Source organism: Myxine glutinosa, chromosome 13 (genome assembly GCF_964187855.1).
Source record: "Myxine glutinosa chromosome 13, kmMyxGlut1.1, whole genome shotgun sequence".
Lineage (NCBI taxonomy): Eukaryota > Metazoa > Chordata > Myxini > Myxiniformes > Myxinidae > Myxine > Myxine glutinosa.
Window position 1 is genome coordinate 29,104,689 of NC_136273.1, and position 18,845 is coordinate 29,123,533.

Here is an 18,845-nt window from a genome sequence, read left to right on the forward strand (position 1 = left end):
TCGTTGAGTGGGGGTGGTTTTAAGAAGATGAATATTTGGCTTCTCTTGAGCGACCATCAGTATGTAGAGCGGTCAAAGGTTTGGAAGAGGCCACAGCGTGCATTCTGGAAGAATGTGGATTGGAGAGGAAGATATCCAAGTCATGTCGATAATTTAAAAGTCAAAACTATTTTCATGTTTTTGATGAAAACATCTCATCGTGTTTCTCATAGCATTCCTACTTTTCCGTTCTACAAATCTGCTCACTCCTTTTGTACTTTAATTTTTTATTTCCCACCCTGGAATGTTGCTCTCCCGGCTCTAATGATGCGTTACGTCGGAGGCCGTGGTTTATTCCACGATGATAAAGCCCCCATTCATCAGTCTGGAACATCTTGTAATCGTTTGAACACAGCGTGGCATTCAAGAGCACGGAGCTTTTGTGGCCATGTTGCTGGAATTATTACCTACATTGTTTTGCGAGAATGTCTCGAAGAATCCCAAGCGTGGAAATCCCTGTCAACTGGAGTGCAGAAATTGTGGACTCTCGTTTGGAATGGGAATACTGAAGTGAGAAACCTTGTGCCAAAGCTGTTTTTTTTTTTGTTTGTTTTTTTACGGCTATTGTGCCCCACAAAAGTCGTGTTGTGTACTGATCATTGAGAGATTGAGGGAAAAGAGGAAGAGGGATGGGAGGTGTACATTAGAAAGTGAAGAAAATAAGTGTTTTTTTTTTGTTTTTGTTCTTCTTTTGTATGCAGAGTTAAGTCTCATGGTAGTGCTAGAACACAATCAGGATGTAACAGGACAAAATTAACAGTAGGGAGGGAGAAAGAGGGGGGAAACACCAATAGTTTAAGGACAAGGTAGAGGGAAACTCGGACAAAACGAAGGGTGTGGGAGGAATGGGGGTGCAGGAAAGGGCGAGAGATATGCTCCTATGGAGTGGGCCAGATGGATACAGAAGGAAACTCCTCGGGAGGAAAACTGGAAATTTGGAAAGAGGGAGTGGGGTAGCTGGGAGGGGAGAGGCGAGAGGGTGGGGGTAAACAAGTGTTAAAAAAAAAAAAAAGTTTTGAATCGGGGGCATTCTGAAATGGTGATGAACAGCTATTCTCGAGACATGGAGGAAAGCATCAGATTGCATAGAATGTGGAAGTTTATTCCAGAGGTTGGGGGGTAGGAGGGGGAACAAATGAATGGAGGTGAGCAGTGATCCTGGATTTAGGTAGTTTCACCAGAAGAGTTGATGGTGGACCGTGTAAGCCCTGCAGAGACCTGCAGGTGTGACGGAGGTGGGGAGACAAAGCATCCGAAGAGCAAGAATTATGTTGGAGGTTAGAGCATGTGTTTGGTTAGAGGCGAAATTTCTGCCTCCGCCCTGTTGTTGGTGTTTCCCCTTTCATCTGCTGTTGCCTTTGTTATGTTGTGATCTGTTCTGTGTCCGAGCAATTCCACAAGTCTTGACTTCTTCTCATCCTTTTCCCTTCATAAGGGACTAGCAACGGTACCCGCCCTATTGGCGGGGCTTCAATTGGGAGGCCCAAATGAAAAGGCAAAATATCAGAAATTGAAGGATTTTTTATTTATTTTAAACGATTTATATAAACATCCATTAAATCATCAAAATATAAACTATTTGTCGGATTTCAAGAAAAGCCACATCAGTGTTCATATCGGTAACTATTATTCCTTCGTGTTTGGAGAAATTGGAAAAATTGGAAAAACAATATAGCCTATTTTACTCCAGGGGGTCCCAGGATTACCAACCCAAAATTTTGTTGCGATCGGTTCAGCCGTTTTTTGCAGTACCTGGGGACAGAAGGACAGACATTTGGTGAATTATAGCAAGATGAGGTTTAATGACACCAAGCTTTTGCCCTGTCTTGACCACGATACTCTCCACTCCCCTTTGTCCTCAGCCAACTCTCTCCACCCTCCAACTACCTTTCTGATATCCTCTCAAATGTGGTTTAACCCTTTTCCTCCTACCTCGTTCCCTCCACCTATCTGCTCTCTTTGCCTTCTCTCTTCCTCCATCCACATGGAATGTCCAGCCCATCTCAGCCGGCATTTCTCCAATCTCCTCCATTAAGCCCATCTACACACCAATCTCCTCCCTCAGTTCATCCATCTTCCTTCTATCCACCTTATTCACTCCTGAAATCCACCTGATCCAGTTGTTCTCGCAAACCTGCACACTCTGTTGTTCTCTCTCAGTGCCACCGTCTTCAAACTGTAAAGGTAGGCCGGCGTTACACAACACATCAGAACCTTTCCTTTCAATCTCCTTGAAATCTTTGTCTGCCATGACTCCCTTTCCCATACTCCACTCATTCGCGCCCACCTGAATCCTTTTCCGCACCTCTGTCTCCCAATCACTGTTCTCCCCAGATACTAAAACCTATTGTCTGATTTCCTTCCCCTCCACCCTGATATTCAATTATTTTCTTTGCTCCCAAACAAAAATGTAGTGGTCTGAGAGAGTCATTAACCAGTGTGGCAGCTACATTCAAATGTAAGGTGTGTACAGAGGGAGCTGCAGATGGAGGAAATGTTGAGTTGGATCTTGGAGTCGGCGTGAAGCTGGAAGGTGTGAAAACATTTTGCTATCTCGGAGACATGCTGAATGGAGAAGGTGGATCAGACTCTGCAACGGTTGCTCGAGTGAGATGTGCATGGAAGAAGTTTCGGGAACTGAGTGGCGTGCTGATGAGGGGAGTGTCGTTGAAGCTGAAGGGAAAGGTGTATGCTGCATGTGTGAGAAGTGTTATGATTTATGGGAGCGAGACATGGGTAATGAACGTAGAGCAGCAACGAAGGTTGGAAAGGGTGGAAATGCGAATGGTTCGACGGATGTGCGGAGTATCGTTGAGAGAGAGGAAGACAAATGATGAATTGCGAAAGATGATGGGAATAGAGCCTGTGATTGATGCTGTGAAGCGGAACAGGTTGAGATGGTTTGGTCATGTGTTGAAGGATGAAAGTGACTGGTTGAGAAGAGTGATGGAAATGAATGTAGAAGGAAGTAGAAGATGGGGAAGACCGAGAAAGACTTGGCTAAAGATGGTGGAAGAAGAAATGCGGGCAAGGGGGGTTAACGAGGAGAGATGCAGAAAATAGGGCAAAATGGAGAAGATTGTCATGGGGACCGCAAGGCTAACCCCCGCTCTAGCAGGGAAAATGGCCTTTTAAAATGCATGTTGTTGTTGTTGTTGTTGTTGCTCCCCAACCCACATCACCTCCATCTTCTCCATGCTCATTTTCAGCCTGTGTTTCTCGAATTCCTCCTTCCATTCCCCCAGTACTTCCTGCATCTCCTCCCCTCTCTCCACCACAACAGTCAGATCGTCCGCATGCAATATCCTCCCAGCATACCTTTCATGGTTACCTTCCTGCTTACCAGTTCCATCACCATCATAAACAGGAGTGGGCTGAGACTGCTTCCCTGTCTCAAACTGGTGTTCACATTGAACTCCTCTGACATCCTAGGACCAACCAAAACTATTCCCTTCGTTCCCTTGTACACCCCTTCCACCAACCTACTCCCATCCAACTGTCACGATCACCATCTCTCTCGAGACGGTGTCATAGGCCTTCTCCAGAGCCACAAGTCCCAATGTTATTTCACCTTGCACCTCCGACCTCTTCTTCACCACCTGTCTCAGCGTGAACATCCCATCTGTGTCGTTCCCCTACCCTTTCTAAACCCCTGCTGCTCTTCTCTGATCTCCTCCTTGGACTCTTTCTTATCCTCCCATCCAGAACCCTCTTCAGCACCTTCATGATATGACTAAGCAGTGTAATTCTCTTGTACTTCCCCAGATCTTGAACATATCCCTTCCCTTTCCATAACCGCACAATTAACCCTGACCTCCACTCCTCTGAAATTGAACCATCGCACATACATACATTCATACATACATACATACATTCATTCATTCATGCATGCATGCATGCATGCATGCATACATACATACATTTTATTCATTCATGCATACATACATTCAACAACCTCTTCGTCCAACTGATTCTGACTTCTCCCGCTGCAATTATCTCTGTGCACACCTTCAATGCCGTCTGCGCTTCCGTGACCTCCACCAACTCCAAATAACTCGGTAGCTCCAGCTCACCATTGCTTCCCTACTGGTTCAACAGCTCTTTGAAATATCCTTCCCACACCTTCAATACTGTGCCCCTCTCTATCACTAGCCTCCCGCCAACATCCTTATTCACCATTCTCCCCTACCCCCTTCATGTCCTTGCTACCCTCATCCCTGGCACATGCCAATTAATAGATTATCTCCCTCCCACCATCCTCCTCCATATCATTCCTCTCCTTATCCACAGCTCTTTGCTGCTTTCTTCTTCTGCCCATACAGGTGCAGCAACCCTGCATCCGGCTGCTTCTGTCTGTCCTTGATCTTCTCTATCCTCTTCCAAACCTTCTTTTCATCAACTGCCTTTTCTACTTCCTCCGTCCACCATACCTGGTTTCTATCCCTAGACGATGCACCTTTTCTTGACATTCTTCCACACAACACTTCTGCAATTTCTCTAAATGCCTCTCCGTATTTCTTCCACTCATTCTCCAAACCTTCCGCCTCTTCAATAAGTTGCTCATACCTGGCCCTTACCCTCTCCTTGTACTCCATGGTGGCATTTCCCCTACACTTCCCCCATCTAATAACCTTCAGACCCCTGCTGTTAACCTCCCTCCTTTTCTTCATCCTCACCACAAAAACCACATGCTTGTGCTGGATGGTAACTTGCTCTCCTACCAGTACCACTGCCTTGCAATCCATGACCATGTATTTAAAAAAAAAAAAAAAGAGCAGAGGGTACAAGACCAGCAAAGAGGTGGTAGAAGACAGACACCACCGCCCTGTCTGCGGTGGGAAAGTGATTGGCCCATAGACTCGGCCTCAGCGCCGGAGATTCCAATGATCTTGAAACCCTCCATGGTGGTCTAAAATTAATCTTGCTGAGATTACCATGTTTTATCCCACCCTCTCCCCCCAAGAAAACAATTATTGTATGTTGGATAACAGTGAGGTATAACTTCATAAACCTTTTAATGACAGTAAAGTTACGATGCATTGGTCAATATCAAAATGGCCCTAATTATTGGGTTTGGCTATAGTTGGCTGTAGAAAACCTTTGGCCCAAGTCTTTCATGAACCGGATGACCGGATCTTATGTTCGACTGAAAGTGGTGGCAATTTGTCACTTGTTCAGGGTACCGGTGTCTTCGTCATTCGTACGTGGACCATGGCTGTGGGTTAGCCGCAGTTCTTGCAGGGGCATCGCTGTGCTGCTGATGCAGTGCCGCCCCTGTAGATTACAGCAGGAATTTGTAGTACGTTTGGTGTGCCGGCAATATCTCACCAACTTTTGGGAATGACAGTGGGATCTTTGGCGCTCACCAATAAACCAGTGTTGACAGACTGGCTTTCCGGCTTGATGTCCTTCCGATGCACCAGACACCATTAATAGCTGGGTTGAGATGCGGGAAGTTTGAGATCTTTATAATCAGAGGTAAACGAACTTTTGGGCCACCTTGTATATCGATCTAGGAGTTTTAACAGATTGGAGGGGTCCAAGGTGTTCGAGCTTCACGTGCATTGGAATCCAGCCGTTGGCGAAGTATAAACTGTGTTTGTGAAATGCTGTCCTGGTTTGCTGATAAAAGGGCACGCTGTCACACTACTGGTTTCCTTGTAGTCCCAAGAGGCATATAAAATTAACTTGTACCTACTGCTGAAAACTCCACAATTGGAATGAACAATTGTTCCTCTTCCATGTTTATGTTAAAACGAACACGCATATCTTGGTATAACACCTTGGTTAGACCTTTACCATCTCTCGCTTGGTTCAGGAAATGAAGCCTGGTGTTGGCTTAGCGGTTAGGGTGCCGGCTTGGGATCCTACGATTCTGGGTTTGAATCCCGGTCGATCGCTGAATTAACACCAAGGGGGTTGACTCGGCCTGTCATCCTTCCGAGGTTGGTAAATTGAGTACCAGCTCACTGGTAATTCCCTGTGCCACAAGAGGTGACTAACAGGGTTGGCGGCAGGAAGGGCATCCGGCCATAAAACATTGCTTCATAAAGGGGACCACGGTGCTCGAAAAAGGGGCCAACCCCTGCTCTGCGGGGAAAAATGGCCTCCAAAGGTGGTTCTTCTACTTGGTTCAGGAAAGGACAAGGTAAGACCGCTTTAAGGGATTCCGTTTCGGCTTTAAAGTCGCATTTGTAGTCAAGGTTGTCAGATTAAATGTAAACGATATGTTCTTCCAAAAGCATTTTGGCAAAAGGCAAGTTGTATAAACAATATTTATCAGCAAGCATTATGGAGATAAGTTAACTTTTATTTCGCAGAAACTCTGGTTCGCAAACCATGCGTGAAACTTGAATAAGTCGTTGAAGTTTACACAGTTTGCAGGAAGAAATATTTTCCTTGGAAATATAATAGAAAAGTGTGTGTTGTGTTGTGTTGTGTTGTGTTGTGTTGTGTTTCAATGGGGCTGGCAGGATGGCCTTGCGTTATGCACACCTTTGAGCCTTATAGCCTGGGTTCAAATCCTGACCCTCAACATGTGCACCGTCCTTCGGATGGACGTAAAACCAGGCGTCCTGGCTGCCAGGATCATGATTAATTGACTGGTGCACATTAAAGATCCCACAGTGTCTTTCACGAAGAGTAGTCGAGTTATCTCTGGCACCCTGAACAAGTCACCCATTCATGCCCGGAGTGGCGGTGGGAAGGCAATGCCAATCCCCCCAGCATAACCCTTGAAAATGAGCTACTTTGGCAGCACTAATGGCCGACCAAGAGTCTGGCACATTGATGCTGAGGATGATGATAGAGCAATGGCATTTCGACATTTGTTAATTCGAACTTAAAAACGATTTTTGGCCTATTGTTCCTTCATACCAAACCCAAATTTGTTGAGTATTAACCATACATTTAAGTTACCTGATCCTTCTGAAGATAAAACTTGATGCAATTATTCTTGTGAAGCATTTCCAATCATATTTGCAGAAGAATTGGAGTTCCTGTTTTTCTTGCGTACACGATACAAGGGTCTAGGGCCTAGGTTCATGGAGGAGATGAAGGGCGAAGAGCAGAAGCTTTATAAACTACTATAGGGTATGGGGGATGGACGTACACATGGAGGAAAGAAGGAATAACACAAAAAGGAGTAACGGTGACCCGGAGAGGAACAGAATGGGAGTGAATGAATGAGAGTGTAGATGAGATCGACGACATGCACAGGTGACCCGCGAACTGGTGATTGGCAGCACATTTCGAAAGACTGAAGTGATTGCACAGGGATATGGATTAAGGGGATGAATGAATGGAGGAGTGCAATCGGGAATTTAGGAATGTGAGCGTTTCTGGCGGAACACGTATGGTCTGGCCTGGGGTGGTTTGGAGTGGGCAGGAAATGGGCAACTTTTAAAATATTATTATAACTTGTTTGAGCATTCCATTTGATAAATAATAAATGTTTAACCCTCCCCAATCGCCCTCCACTTTAAGCATTAATTTAGGCATCATACCCTTTTTTTTTTTTCTTCCTCCCTCCCCCTTCCCTCTTTACTTCCACCACTGAAGATGGACGGAGGTTGAATTTTCACCCCTGTCTCGCTGTGAGCCGGATATCTCAAAAAGTTATGGCCGGATTCAGATAAAACTTGGTGCACCTGTTGGGTGTGTGCCAATGATGAACTGATTCGATTTTGGTGAAGATCCGGATCCGATAATAATCTTTTAAGTGATTCTTCACCATCAAAAGTGGGGCCAAAAACGATATATATCACGATATCTCAAAAAGTTATGGCCGGATTCAGATAAAACTTGGTGCACCTGTTGGGTGTGTGCCAATGATGAACTGATTCGATTTTGGTGAAGATCCGGATCCGATAATCTTTTAAGTGATTCTTCACCATCAAAAGTGGGGCCAAAAACGATATATATCACGATATCTCAAAAAGTTATGGCCGGATTCAGATAAAACTTGGTGCACCTGTTGGGTGTGTGCCAATGATGAACTGATTCGATTTTGGTGAAGATCCGGATCCGATAATCTTTTAAGTGAGTCTTCACCATCAAAAGTGGGGCCAAAAACGATATATATCACGATATCTCAAAAAGTTATGGCCGGATTCAGATAAAACTTGGTGCACCTGTTGGGTGTGTGCCAATGATGAACTGATTCGATTTTGGTGAAGATCTGGATCCGATAATCTTTTAAGTGATTCTTCACCATCAAAAGTGGGGCCAAAAACGATATATATCACGATATCTCAAAAAGTTATGGACCGATTATGACAAAACTGGGGGGATGAAGTTGGTTCGCTGATGAGAACAAGTCGATTAGATTTTGGTTCAGGTTCGAATCCAGATCCGGCTATCGGTGGGATACTAAATGTAAACTTTTCAGCCTCGCAGAGGTATGCGCTCTACCGAGTGCTGTCTCTAGTTACCTCCGCCACCAAAGGTGAATGGAGGTTATGTTTTCACCCCTGTCTGTCAGTTTGTGAACAAAATATCTCAAAGTTGTGGACAGATTCGGACGAAATTTGGCAGAGATGTAGCATATGTGACGAGGAAGAAATTATTTGATTTAGGTGAAGATCCGGATCCGGCTACTATAATTCTTTAAGTGATTCTTCACCATTGAGAGATCGGGCCAAAAACGATACATATCAGGATATCTCAAAAAGTTGTGGACGGATTTGGATGAAACTTGGTCGACCCGTTGACACAGACGATTCGATTCGATTTTGGTGAAGATCTGAATGTGGATTCGGATATGAGAATTATTTAATTTGTTAAGCGAGTCTTCACCATTGGGAGATGGGGCCAAAAACTATACATAGCAGGATATCTCAAAAATTTATGGATGGATTTGGACGAAACTTGTTGGACAGGTTGTGTGCGTGACGAGGACGATTTGATTAAATGTTGGTGAAGATCCGGATCTGGATCCAGCTAGTAAAAATGTTCAAGTGATTCTTCACCATTGAGTGATTTGGCCAACCAGGCCGAGGTATGCTCGCTACTGAGTGCCGTTCTAGTTCTTCGCCGTTTTCTCATCTTGCTTCATTCTTTATCGTTATCTCTTTTGCAAGGATTTAATACGGCTTCCTTCATTCCTTCCTATTCCATGCTTGTACTTGGAAACTAGCAATTTGACAATCATATCCACCCAAGAGGGAGTAAATTGTAATTCGTCTCTTCTTCTCTATCTCCTTGCCTTCCACTAAACTACCGTACCCTTGCTTGCAGCTGCCAGTAGTAAATTCATGGTGCTCTCCATAGCCAAGGTCAAAACCTGATCTGGGATGTTCATTCTAACCAAGTATTGGTTCTGTAGTTAAAAATGGTTAAACATGCAAACTAGCTGCCTCCCCCCGCCCCAAAGCCCTCCCTTCCTTGTGCGTTCAATAATAACTAGATTGTCCCCAAGAGGTCGACTGTGACGTCGAACGGTTTTCATGTTTTTACTTGGATGTGGCGAGAACTGGAGGTATTGTGTCCATGTCGTCGGAAATTTCCTACAGGAAATGGTGCATTTTGATGGCATAGTGTCCTTGGGGTTTTTTTGGGTGTTTTTTATCGGTAGTTCCCCAAAAATAACCGATGTATTGTGTTGAATATCACTGATGTGTTGATTTGTACTAACATTTGCCAATATGTGGACAACAACCCACAATTAGCATATTCTGTCTACTTTGGTTCCTGTTCTTTTAACTAATGCCTTTATGTGAATTTGCTTGTGTTAATGTGGATGAAGATAACTTTCCGTTATAAATAACTCTTGTAATGAATGTTAACAGTTGCATAATTATTTAACTGTACTATCATGCATGAGGTGCATATGTATTACATGAGTCTTCATTTTTGCGGATGACGACTTTATGTAGCGTGGTACAGCATGTATTTCATCCCACTGCTAGGTATCCGTCAGCTGCTGATCTGGAAATTATTAGATGCTCGTTTGATAAATGGAACCTGACCTTCAATCCTGGAAAATCTGACCGTGTGATGCTGTGTCTGCAGAAGAATTGTCAAACTAACCCATCTATCTCCATGTTCAGTCATTGGAAGGCGTTCAGCGTGTTGCACTTCTAGGCCTCGCCATCAGCCGTGACTTCTCCTGCGTCGACGACACGAGCAAAGCTGGCCTTCAAAAAACAGCTGCAGATTGAAAATCCTCCGTAAACACGTCTTTAATTAGAAAATTTGATTTACTCTGTCTACAAGGCCTTTGTTCGTGGCTCAATGGTGTTCTGCTCTCCCTCCGTGGCCTGGTGCCCCAACTTCAGATCTGTCTCTCCTGTTATCTGTGAATCTAAAGGCCTCAACATTATTGGTATCCTCACTCGGTGCAGGGATTTTTGAATTTAGACACTGTGGTAGCACATGATAGCTTGCTTTACTTTAATTCGTGTTTTTTTGCTTCCACCAAAGTTGTGTGGAGGTTGTTTTCACCCCTGTCTATTTGTCTGTGAACAGGATATCTCAAAAACTTAAGGATGGATTCTGACGAAATTTGGTGGAGAGCTTTGGTATGTGACAAGAACGACATTACTGGATTTTGGGGAAGATCCGGTTCTGGATCTGAGAATTATGTGATTCTTCACCATTGTGAGATGGGGATAAAAACGATGTACAGCGTGATATCTCAAAAAGTTGTGGATGGATTCGGACAAAACTTGGTGGAAAGGTTAGGGGAGGTAACTAGGAAGAACTGTTTCAATTTTGGTGAAGATATCAATCGGGATACGATAATTTTTAATTTTTTTATGGCGTAGCCCATTGGGCAAAGCAGTTTGTCTGTCCCTATGTGTATGTCCCCTCAAACGTATACCAATCGCTATCGCAAATCGTATACCAATAAACCAATATATACCAAAATTTCGCTCTTTCACGAGCCTCGATCTTGTATACAAAAAAAAACAAAAAAAAAAACCAAACAACATCAGAGCTAAGGATCTGGTCACATGACAGGGTGAGGTCATTATGTCTGATGTCATTACAGCGGTGCGGTGGCTGACTCTCCACTCACCGCCATTTTGATTTATATGCTGTTCAGGCCGAACTTATCAAACCTGTCATATATTACAATCGCCATGATCTACCTCTACGTTTTTCATTCAGTGTGAAACACAAACAAACCGATTGTTAAAATGATCATCAAATATCGAAAGCATCAACGTTAAGGATGTTCCAACAATACAGTACGTATAGGCCTTAGGCATTATGACTCATCTTTGGACTGTTTCTGACAAATTAAGCCCAGGTTTCTTAATACAGTAGTGTATCGTTACAGTAGTATCGTTTCCATAATAATAATAATAATAATATAGTTAATATAACCATAATACTTTAATTCCAATGTTGTGAATGGAAGGTTAATGGATTAAAGCGGTGTATGGTTCATGATCAATGATGATCGGTGTTTGGCACTAATATTAATAACCGAGGAAGTAAGGAATTCGCCTCGGTTTTTTGATAGTAATATCATTTTCGAAATCTTGCTATAATTCGCCAAATGTCCGTCCATCTGTCCATCTGTCTGTCTGTCCGTCCATTCGAAGGTGACGCAAGAACGGCTGAACTGATTGCAACAATATTTTTGGGGGGTAATCCTGGGATCTCCTGGAGTAAAATAGGGTATGTTGTTTTTCCAATTTCAGCTTTGGCCTCCAGAATTTTCAGGTTTGGACTCCCGCATAACGTTATTTTCCCGGGTGCTGCACAAACGGCTGCACCGATCGGCTGCACCGATCGGACTCGGTGACCTCGGACAAAGACCTTTTATAAGGACATGGGTTGAATCTCTGCTTGAGAGAATGCCAACCTCCTCCCCGCCATCATGGTCGTCTCTCCAACTCGCAATCCCACGAGATATGCGGAAAGGATGACCCAAAACCAATTATCATCTTTTTGATTCGTATATAAACATCATTAAAAGTAAATAATGACCTCGGCCAAAGTTCAAATGACGTGAGTTTAATCTCTACATGAGAGAATTCCACATAGCTATTTGGGCGATGTATACGCGAACAGATCGCTGTCTCCTTAGATCTTGCCAAGGCCGTAACACCTATCGGCTCAAAATCCTTTTAACTGTTGACTTGGTAGTTTTTACAATGAAGGAAACATTAACAATGTTGTTAAAAGTTTATTTTGTGATTGGAGTTATGTTGTTTGGAATGAAAAAAGAGATATCGAGTTCAAGTAAATGACGACATGCCATGATGGTTTCTACCTTCTAAACGTGAACTTCGCGGATCGCCGTATGCAGATTTGCCACGGACCCATGATCGATGTTTCTATACATGAACGTACCCGTTTGTTTGCGAACGGGAGGGTCATTTATCTTTGGGTATATAGATTACAGTTGATCTATGGTCGGGTCTCATAAACATTGGGTTTGTGTTCATTTACCAAGTTTCTTGTGGAGAGATCGATCGCCAAGTGGTTTAAGCATTCGAGCAAGCACTCAATTAAAAACCGTTGAACGGCTGGCTTGGCAAGCGCTAGCTAGCTCCTTGGTAAATGAGCACACCCCAACCCATGTGGGGTATATAGATTACAGTAGATCTTCGCTCAGTTCTGCAAGTAAAACGAATACCTCATGGATGTTGGGATTCCTCCAAATTTCTTTGTTTAATGTTATAGGCAGCGACTGTTTGAAAAGCTAATCATACGTGTTTGTGGTTTATAATATTTTACAAGCCCAGCTACGCCGCTGTTACTTTCGGTATTGTTTAAAGTGATTCATCAGCATTGAGTGATAGTGCCAAGAACGACATATAGCACAATATCTCAAAAAGTTGTGGATGACTTACGACACAACTTGGTGGATGAGATGGGTAGGTGACGAGAACAAGCCGATTTAGATTTTGATTAAGGTCTGAATGCAGATATGACCTGTTAGTGGGATACAAAACGTAAAGTGTTCAGCCTGGTGGAGGTATGTGCTCTACTGAATGCCATTCTAGTTTTTATCTCACCTGGAACGAAGTTCAGGTTCAGTGTTTGATGCCCAAAATAGGTGTTTTCTTTCTTCTCAGAACCTCCACACATAATTTTGATGAAACCACCACAACCTTTATCATCCGTGATGTACCAATGTTTTTTCAAGGCATTGGAAAAATTGGGGTCTGGGAAGGGGAGGGAGGGAGGGGGGGGGGGGTGGGGTGGGGGGGGGGGGGGGGTTGCCTCCCAAAGCAAGTATTTTTTTTGTTTGTTACCTCACCCGGAACAAAGTTCAGGGGAGCTTATGTGATGGCGCGTTGTCCGTCTGTCCGTCAGTCCGTAAACAATTAACGTCTCTGAAACCGCTGATGGGATTGTGACCAAATTTGGCACAAATTGTATTTGTTGTGTTGTGACTAAAGTTTGTTCACAGCATTAAAAAAAAAAAATTTGGAGTCTAAGGGGGTTTACCGGGGTCAAAGTGGATCCAGGTTTGACCCCCCCCCCCCTCCCCAAAAAGAAAAATCAGGAATTTGCCTTTTCCTCAAACTACACACACTTGATGAAACTTGACCACAACCTTCATCACCCGTGATGTACTGAAGTTTGATTTTCTTAGTGCCATGAACAAAGTCTAAAAGGGTGTATGGGGGATCAAAGTGGGTCCAGGTTTGACCCCTCCCCCCTCCCCCAAAATAGGTATTTGCTTTCTTTTCTGAAACTACACAATTTTGATGAAACTTGATCACAACCTTCACTACCCATGCTGTACCAAAGTTTGTTCACGGCATTAAAAAAAACTGCCCCTTTGGGGGTCTATGGGGGGTCCTATTGGTGAGCGTGTTCTTATCGTACGTTCCATTGGTGACTTATCATGATGGCAGTTGGTAGCACTAGCAGTTATGATCCATTGATGAGGAAGATGTATAAACGGTTTTGTCCATCTCTTGATGTGAATGATTGCTACCTGAAGAGCCGACGAGACGCTGACGAGTTGGTTTGGTGAGCAGCTCTGTCCTGGATGGGGTTAGACATTTGCAGCTGAGTAAGTGGACAATTGGATCGCATTCCTGCAGATAGACAGGTCCATGCCAGGCAGAAATGGCGCCGTTTTCCAGTCAAGGTTTTCTCAGTGGATTTATATACTTTTGATCATACTCTGTCGAATAAGCTTGTGGGCCACCCTGAAATTTGCCTCAAATCCAAGATGGCGGCCAAAAATCCAAAATGGCCACCAGAATAGCTAAAATAGTATTTCTGAGAGTTGCTTTTACCCATAGATGATTTTTTTTCAACTGATTGTGGCCTATTATGATAAAGAAAGATAACTCAGTCATAACTCAGCCATAAAAATTAACAATCGGTACTTTATTAACAAAATGGCCGCCGGGCAACTTCCGTATTACGGAAACTGCTATAACTTCAGTTCCGAGTGTGATATGATTATAATTTTGGTGTCCAGTCATATGTTTTTGGGGTCAAGGAATCCATATTTGTACTTTTTATTTCAGTGAAATCATTGGTTCATAAAGAAATCTAAGATGGCTGCCAATACTGGCCACCGATGTGGCAGATTCAGTCATGTCTTGTGCTCCATAATATATATTACAATACATTTTGATTCAATTTCTTGGTTTCCAAAGTCTGGTTATCCATTTAGTTGGTTTATCATGACACTAGCTCAATAGATCATCCCCTAAATCATGGATGAACAATAAATCCAAGATGGCTGCCGCTGAACGGCTCCTAGTCAGTTTTGCTTCGTCTACCAAACTACACAGGTTTATAAAATGTATCTGAATTCCCATTCAATATGATCCCCGGCTTTGGTTATGCTTTGGGAAAAATATGTTGTTCAAAAGGCACATAATCCTCAGTTACTAAGATCAAGATCAAGATCACTCTCTTCACTCTGAAAGTCTGAATAAAGTCCACAGGTATCCGAAGAAAGTTGTTCCATGGTGCTCTCCGAATTAAGGCTTAAGGACGTATCAGCAATGTTGTGCCTCATAGCAGCTGTAAGGGAGAAGAGCATTGAAACACACCTGGCAGCAGAGAGAACGCTTCTTCCAAAGTGCTTTGCTTTCGGGCACATCAACTATGCTAGGTACCTGACATTCCAACACGTCAATCTCCAAAATCTGAAGGTGAATCACAAAGATGCCTGGGATGATCTGTTGCAAAATGGATTCGGAGGGTCGATGACTGGCGAGCCCTTTTCTACGATCCATGGGGACTTGATCACTGAGACCACAATCAACAGAGAGGTTAAAGTCCGGGGTGGTCCAATGCAAGGCGGTTACAGTACCAGCAAGCAGACAACAGATGCGTTCATAAAAACGAGTCACTTAATGGCAAAGCTCAGAGGAAGATTGAAGGAAAGGTTGCATATCCTGACCTCTTCAACTCACAAGGAAACAACAATAGGGGCACGGAGGCAGCATGACAACATGGTTCGCAACCTAGTCATCCAATTGGATAAGTACTTTGACCCTTTTCTGATTGGTTCTGCGCGTCACATGAAAACTGGAGTGGAAATTAACCAAGGTATTGTCAGTGGATTGTTGTCATCAACCGAAGCAGGAGAGAAACAATTCCAAGACTTTGTTAACCTTAGACTCAAGGCTACTGGAGAAGGCAGAATGAACATTTTTGACAGGATTGTGAATCTCAAGATCAAAACGGGCATGGAGAAGGTCAAGAAAAATCCAAAGGCAGTGAACGTTCTCAAGGAGGATCGACAAGCATTTGGTGTGTTGGTAGGAAAGGCAACTACCCCTGAAGAGGCACATTCACACCCCCTGACAACTATTCCACTTGCCCTTGCCACACCAGAACGAGACATTCGACAAGGTTCTAAAGCAGCGCTGAGGAACTACCTTATTGAGGAATCTTCATCAACTACAGAGGAACCGCCAAATAGAAGCAACTGGCTGATTGACGGAATGGCAGCTGTAAAGTCAATCCCGGCTCAACAGACTTGGGGAGAATACACTGATGCCCTATTGAAATTCTGCATGCCACCAAGCCAGTCAAACCCAAAACAGCTTGGGATCATATTTGATTCCTACTGTACGTCCACTACAAAGGAGTTAACCCAACGACGCCGAGGGATCTCTGGTAGAAGAACCCACATCACAAGCCCCGAGCAGAGTATGCCCAGAGGCAAAGATTGGGACGCATTTCTGCATAATGCTGAAAACAAGACTGAGCTGATTAAATTTATGGTCACTTACTTCAAAAGTGATTCAGTCAGATCGAAACTCAGAATTCCACTCACCGTGACAGAGGAACAGAATACATGGTTGATCACGCAAACTAAGTTTGAACAACTTGAATCCTGCAACCATCATGAGGCTGACACCAGGCTTGTTCTTCATGCAAGCAAGTGCGAAGGTCCGGTTGTGATTAAGGCTTCAGATACAGATGTACTGATCCTCTTGAGCTATGCCTATTCTGTCTGCAAACCACCACAAGACTGGTTCATGAAGATTGACCATCGGTACGTCAGTGTCAAGAAACTAACGACTCATTTTGGAGATGAAGTGTGTCAAACTCTCCCAGCATATCATAGCATTACTGGATGTGACACGACATCATTCCCATTTCGCATCGGCAAAATCAAGCCATTGAAGAAGATGTTGAAACAAGAGAAATCCCATCTACTCTCTCAGCTGGGCAGATCAAATCAATCTTTTCAAGATGCTACCAGTGCTAAATGCTTCTTCAGAACCTGCATGTATTCTGGAAGTGAACAAGAAAGCTTTGTTGAAACAAGGATCCGAACGTACAACACTCAAAAGGTGAAATCTAGTTCCAGCATCCTTCCAGACGAGAGTAGCACCAATGAACACCTCAAGAGGAGTGACCTTCAGGCATGGGTGTGGTACCAGTGTCTCAAGCAAAACATTGAGTATCCTTCTATCACTGACAGAGGATGGGAAAATACAGATGATGGTATCAGGCCAATATGGTTTACCTGCCCGCAACTCCCTCCAAGCCTCTCCAAGAAAAAGAGCAAGAAAAGACAAATTCAAAGTAAGTATACTAAAAATATATCATTACTTTGATCATTGCTTTTCGTTCCTGTCATAAAGTTCCTCCAATGTATTCCCACTGGCAGTGCATTCATCCAGATTAAATATGTGTAACCTTCCACTTACAGGTCTCGCGGAGTATGATGCAGATTTAGAAGATGCAGTAGAAGAGAGAAGCCAGCCTTCAAGGAAGAAGAGACACAGGAATACAAGCAGAAAACATGTACAAGACAGTGAAGTTCACTGTAGAGAAAGAGAAAAGCAAGGTAGATAAGTCCAAAATGCAATCGTAATTTTGTTATTTTTATATGATTTACTGTTTTGAATCCCGACTATATCCATTCACATTTTTTATAGGTATCGGTGGGGCAGAAGAAAGAGCAGAAGAATCTGAAGTTGATGAAGAGTACCAAGGAGATGGGGAAAATTCGGAGAGCACCATGGAACAACTTTCTTCGGATACCTGTGGACTTTATTCAGACTTTCAGAGTGAAGAGAGTGATCTTGATCTTGATCTTAGTAACTGAGGATTATGTGCCTTTTGAACAACATATTTTTCCCAAAGCATAACCAAAGCCGGGGATCATATTGAATGGGAATTCAGATACATTTTATAAACCTGTGTAGTTTGGTAGACGAAGCAAAACTGACTAGGAGCCGTTCAGCGGCAGCCATCTTGGATTTATTGTTCATCCATGATTTAGGGGATGATCTATTGAGCTAGTGTCATGATAAACCAACTAAATGGATAACCAGACTTTGGAAACCAAGAAATTGAATCAAAATGTATTGTAATATATATTATGGAGCACAAGACATGACTGAATCTGCCACATCGGTGGCCAGTATTGGCAGCCATCTTAGATTTCTTTATGAACCAATGATTTCACTGAAATAAAAAGTACAAATATGGATTCCTTGACCCCAAAAACATATGACTGGACACCAAAATTATAATCATATCACACTCGGAACTGAAGTTATAGCAGTTTCCGTAATACGGAAGTTGCCCGGCGGCCATTTTGTTAATAAAGTACCGATTGTTAATTTTTATGGCTGAGTTATGACTGAGTTATCTTTCTTTATCATAATAGGCCACAATCAGTTGAAAAAAAATCATCTATGGGTAAAAGCAACTCTCAGAAATACTATTTTAGCTATTCTGGTGGCCATTTTGGATTTTTGGCCGCCATCTTGGATTTGAGGCAAATTTCAGGGTGGCCCACAAGCTTATTCGACAGAGTATGATCAAAAGTATATAAATCCACTGAGAAAACCTTGACTGGAAAACGGCGCCATTTCTGCCTGGCATGGACCTGTCTAAGAGGGCTGGTAGACATTGTTGGGTCAATATTTAAGAAGCTCATCAGAGTGCTAGGTTTCTGTCCCGCTTTTATAATAGCACGAATATAATTCCTCTCTCCGACTTGAGTTCTGAACTAGTTTAAGCTCAAAGCAAACTTTTTTTTTCCCCATAAACATAAATCAGAAGCGGTGGCTGCCGTGCCTCCCACCCTCCTCTCCCCCTCCCCTCCCCTTCCCCCCCCAAAGCAAATTATGCTGCCTGTATCCATGTGTTGCACAGCCAACAAAAAAAAGAAGGTTGTTGTAAACCTGAATCCCAAGTTTGGAGGAGCCTTTTTTGTTTGGTTCCATATCGGCTACTGTGAGATTTAGGTGAGGCAAGATCTGACAAATCTGGCCTTGCTAGTTCAGAACTTGCTGACCCAGTTGATTTTCTGGTCATTGATGACCTCAGAATGTTGTTAAAGTTGAGAATAACATTGGTAGAAATCGATATGTTTTACCATGAATTACAAGCCTTTTTTT

The 18,845-nt window shown here is 43.3% G+C and overlaps 2 protein-coding genes across 3 annotated transcripts in view; both read left to right on the forward strand.

The window, feature by feature from the left end:
- Positions 1-18,845, forward strand: part of LOC137438767 (protein kinase C and casein kinase substrate in neurons protein 2) — a 58,257-nt gene that overhangs the window by 2,846 nt on the left and 36,566 nt on the right. The gene's annotated exons all lie outside the window — the stretch shown is intronic.
- On the forward strand, positions 14,856-18,067 carry LOC144888735 (uncharacterized). Its single transcript, XM_078767887.1, has 3 exons — positions 14,856-17,016; positions 17,144-17,281; positions 17,373-18,067. The coding sequence occupies exons 1-3, from the start codon at positions 14,937-14,939 to the stop codon at positions 17,540-17,542; spliced, it is 2,388 nt and encodes a 795-aa protein (XP_078624013.1). The 5' UTR covers positions 14,856-14,936; the 3' UTR covers positions 17,543-18,067.

Coding starts and splice junctions, on each gene's coding strand:
- LOC144888735 (XM_078767887.1), top strand. CDS start 14,937: ATGGTGCTCTCCGAATTAAGGCTTAAGGACGTATCAGCAATGTTGTGC. Junction 17,017..17,143: donor CAAGAAAAGACAAATTCAAA/GTAAGTATACTA, acceptor TTCCACTTACAG/GTCTCGCGGAGTATGATGCA. Junction 17,282..17,372: donor TAGAGAAAGAGAAAAGCAAG/GTAGATAAGTCC, acceptor CATTTTTTATAG/GTATCGGTGGGGCAGAAGAA.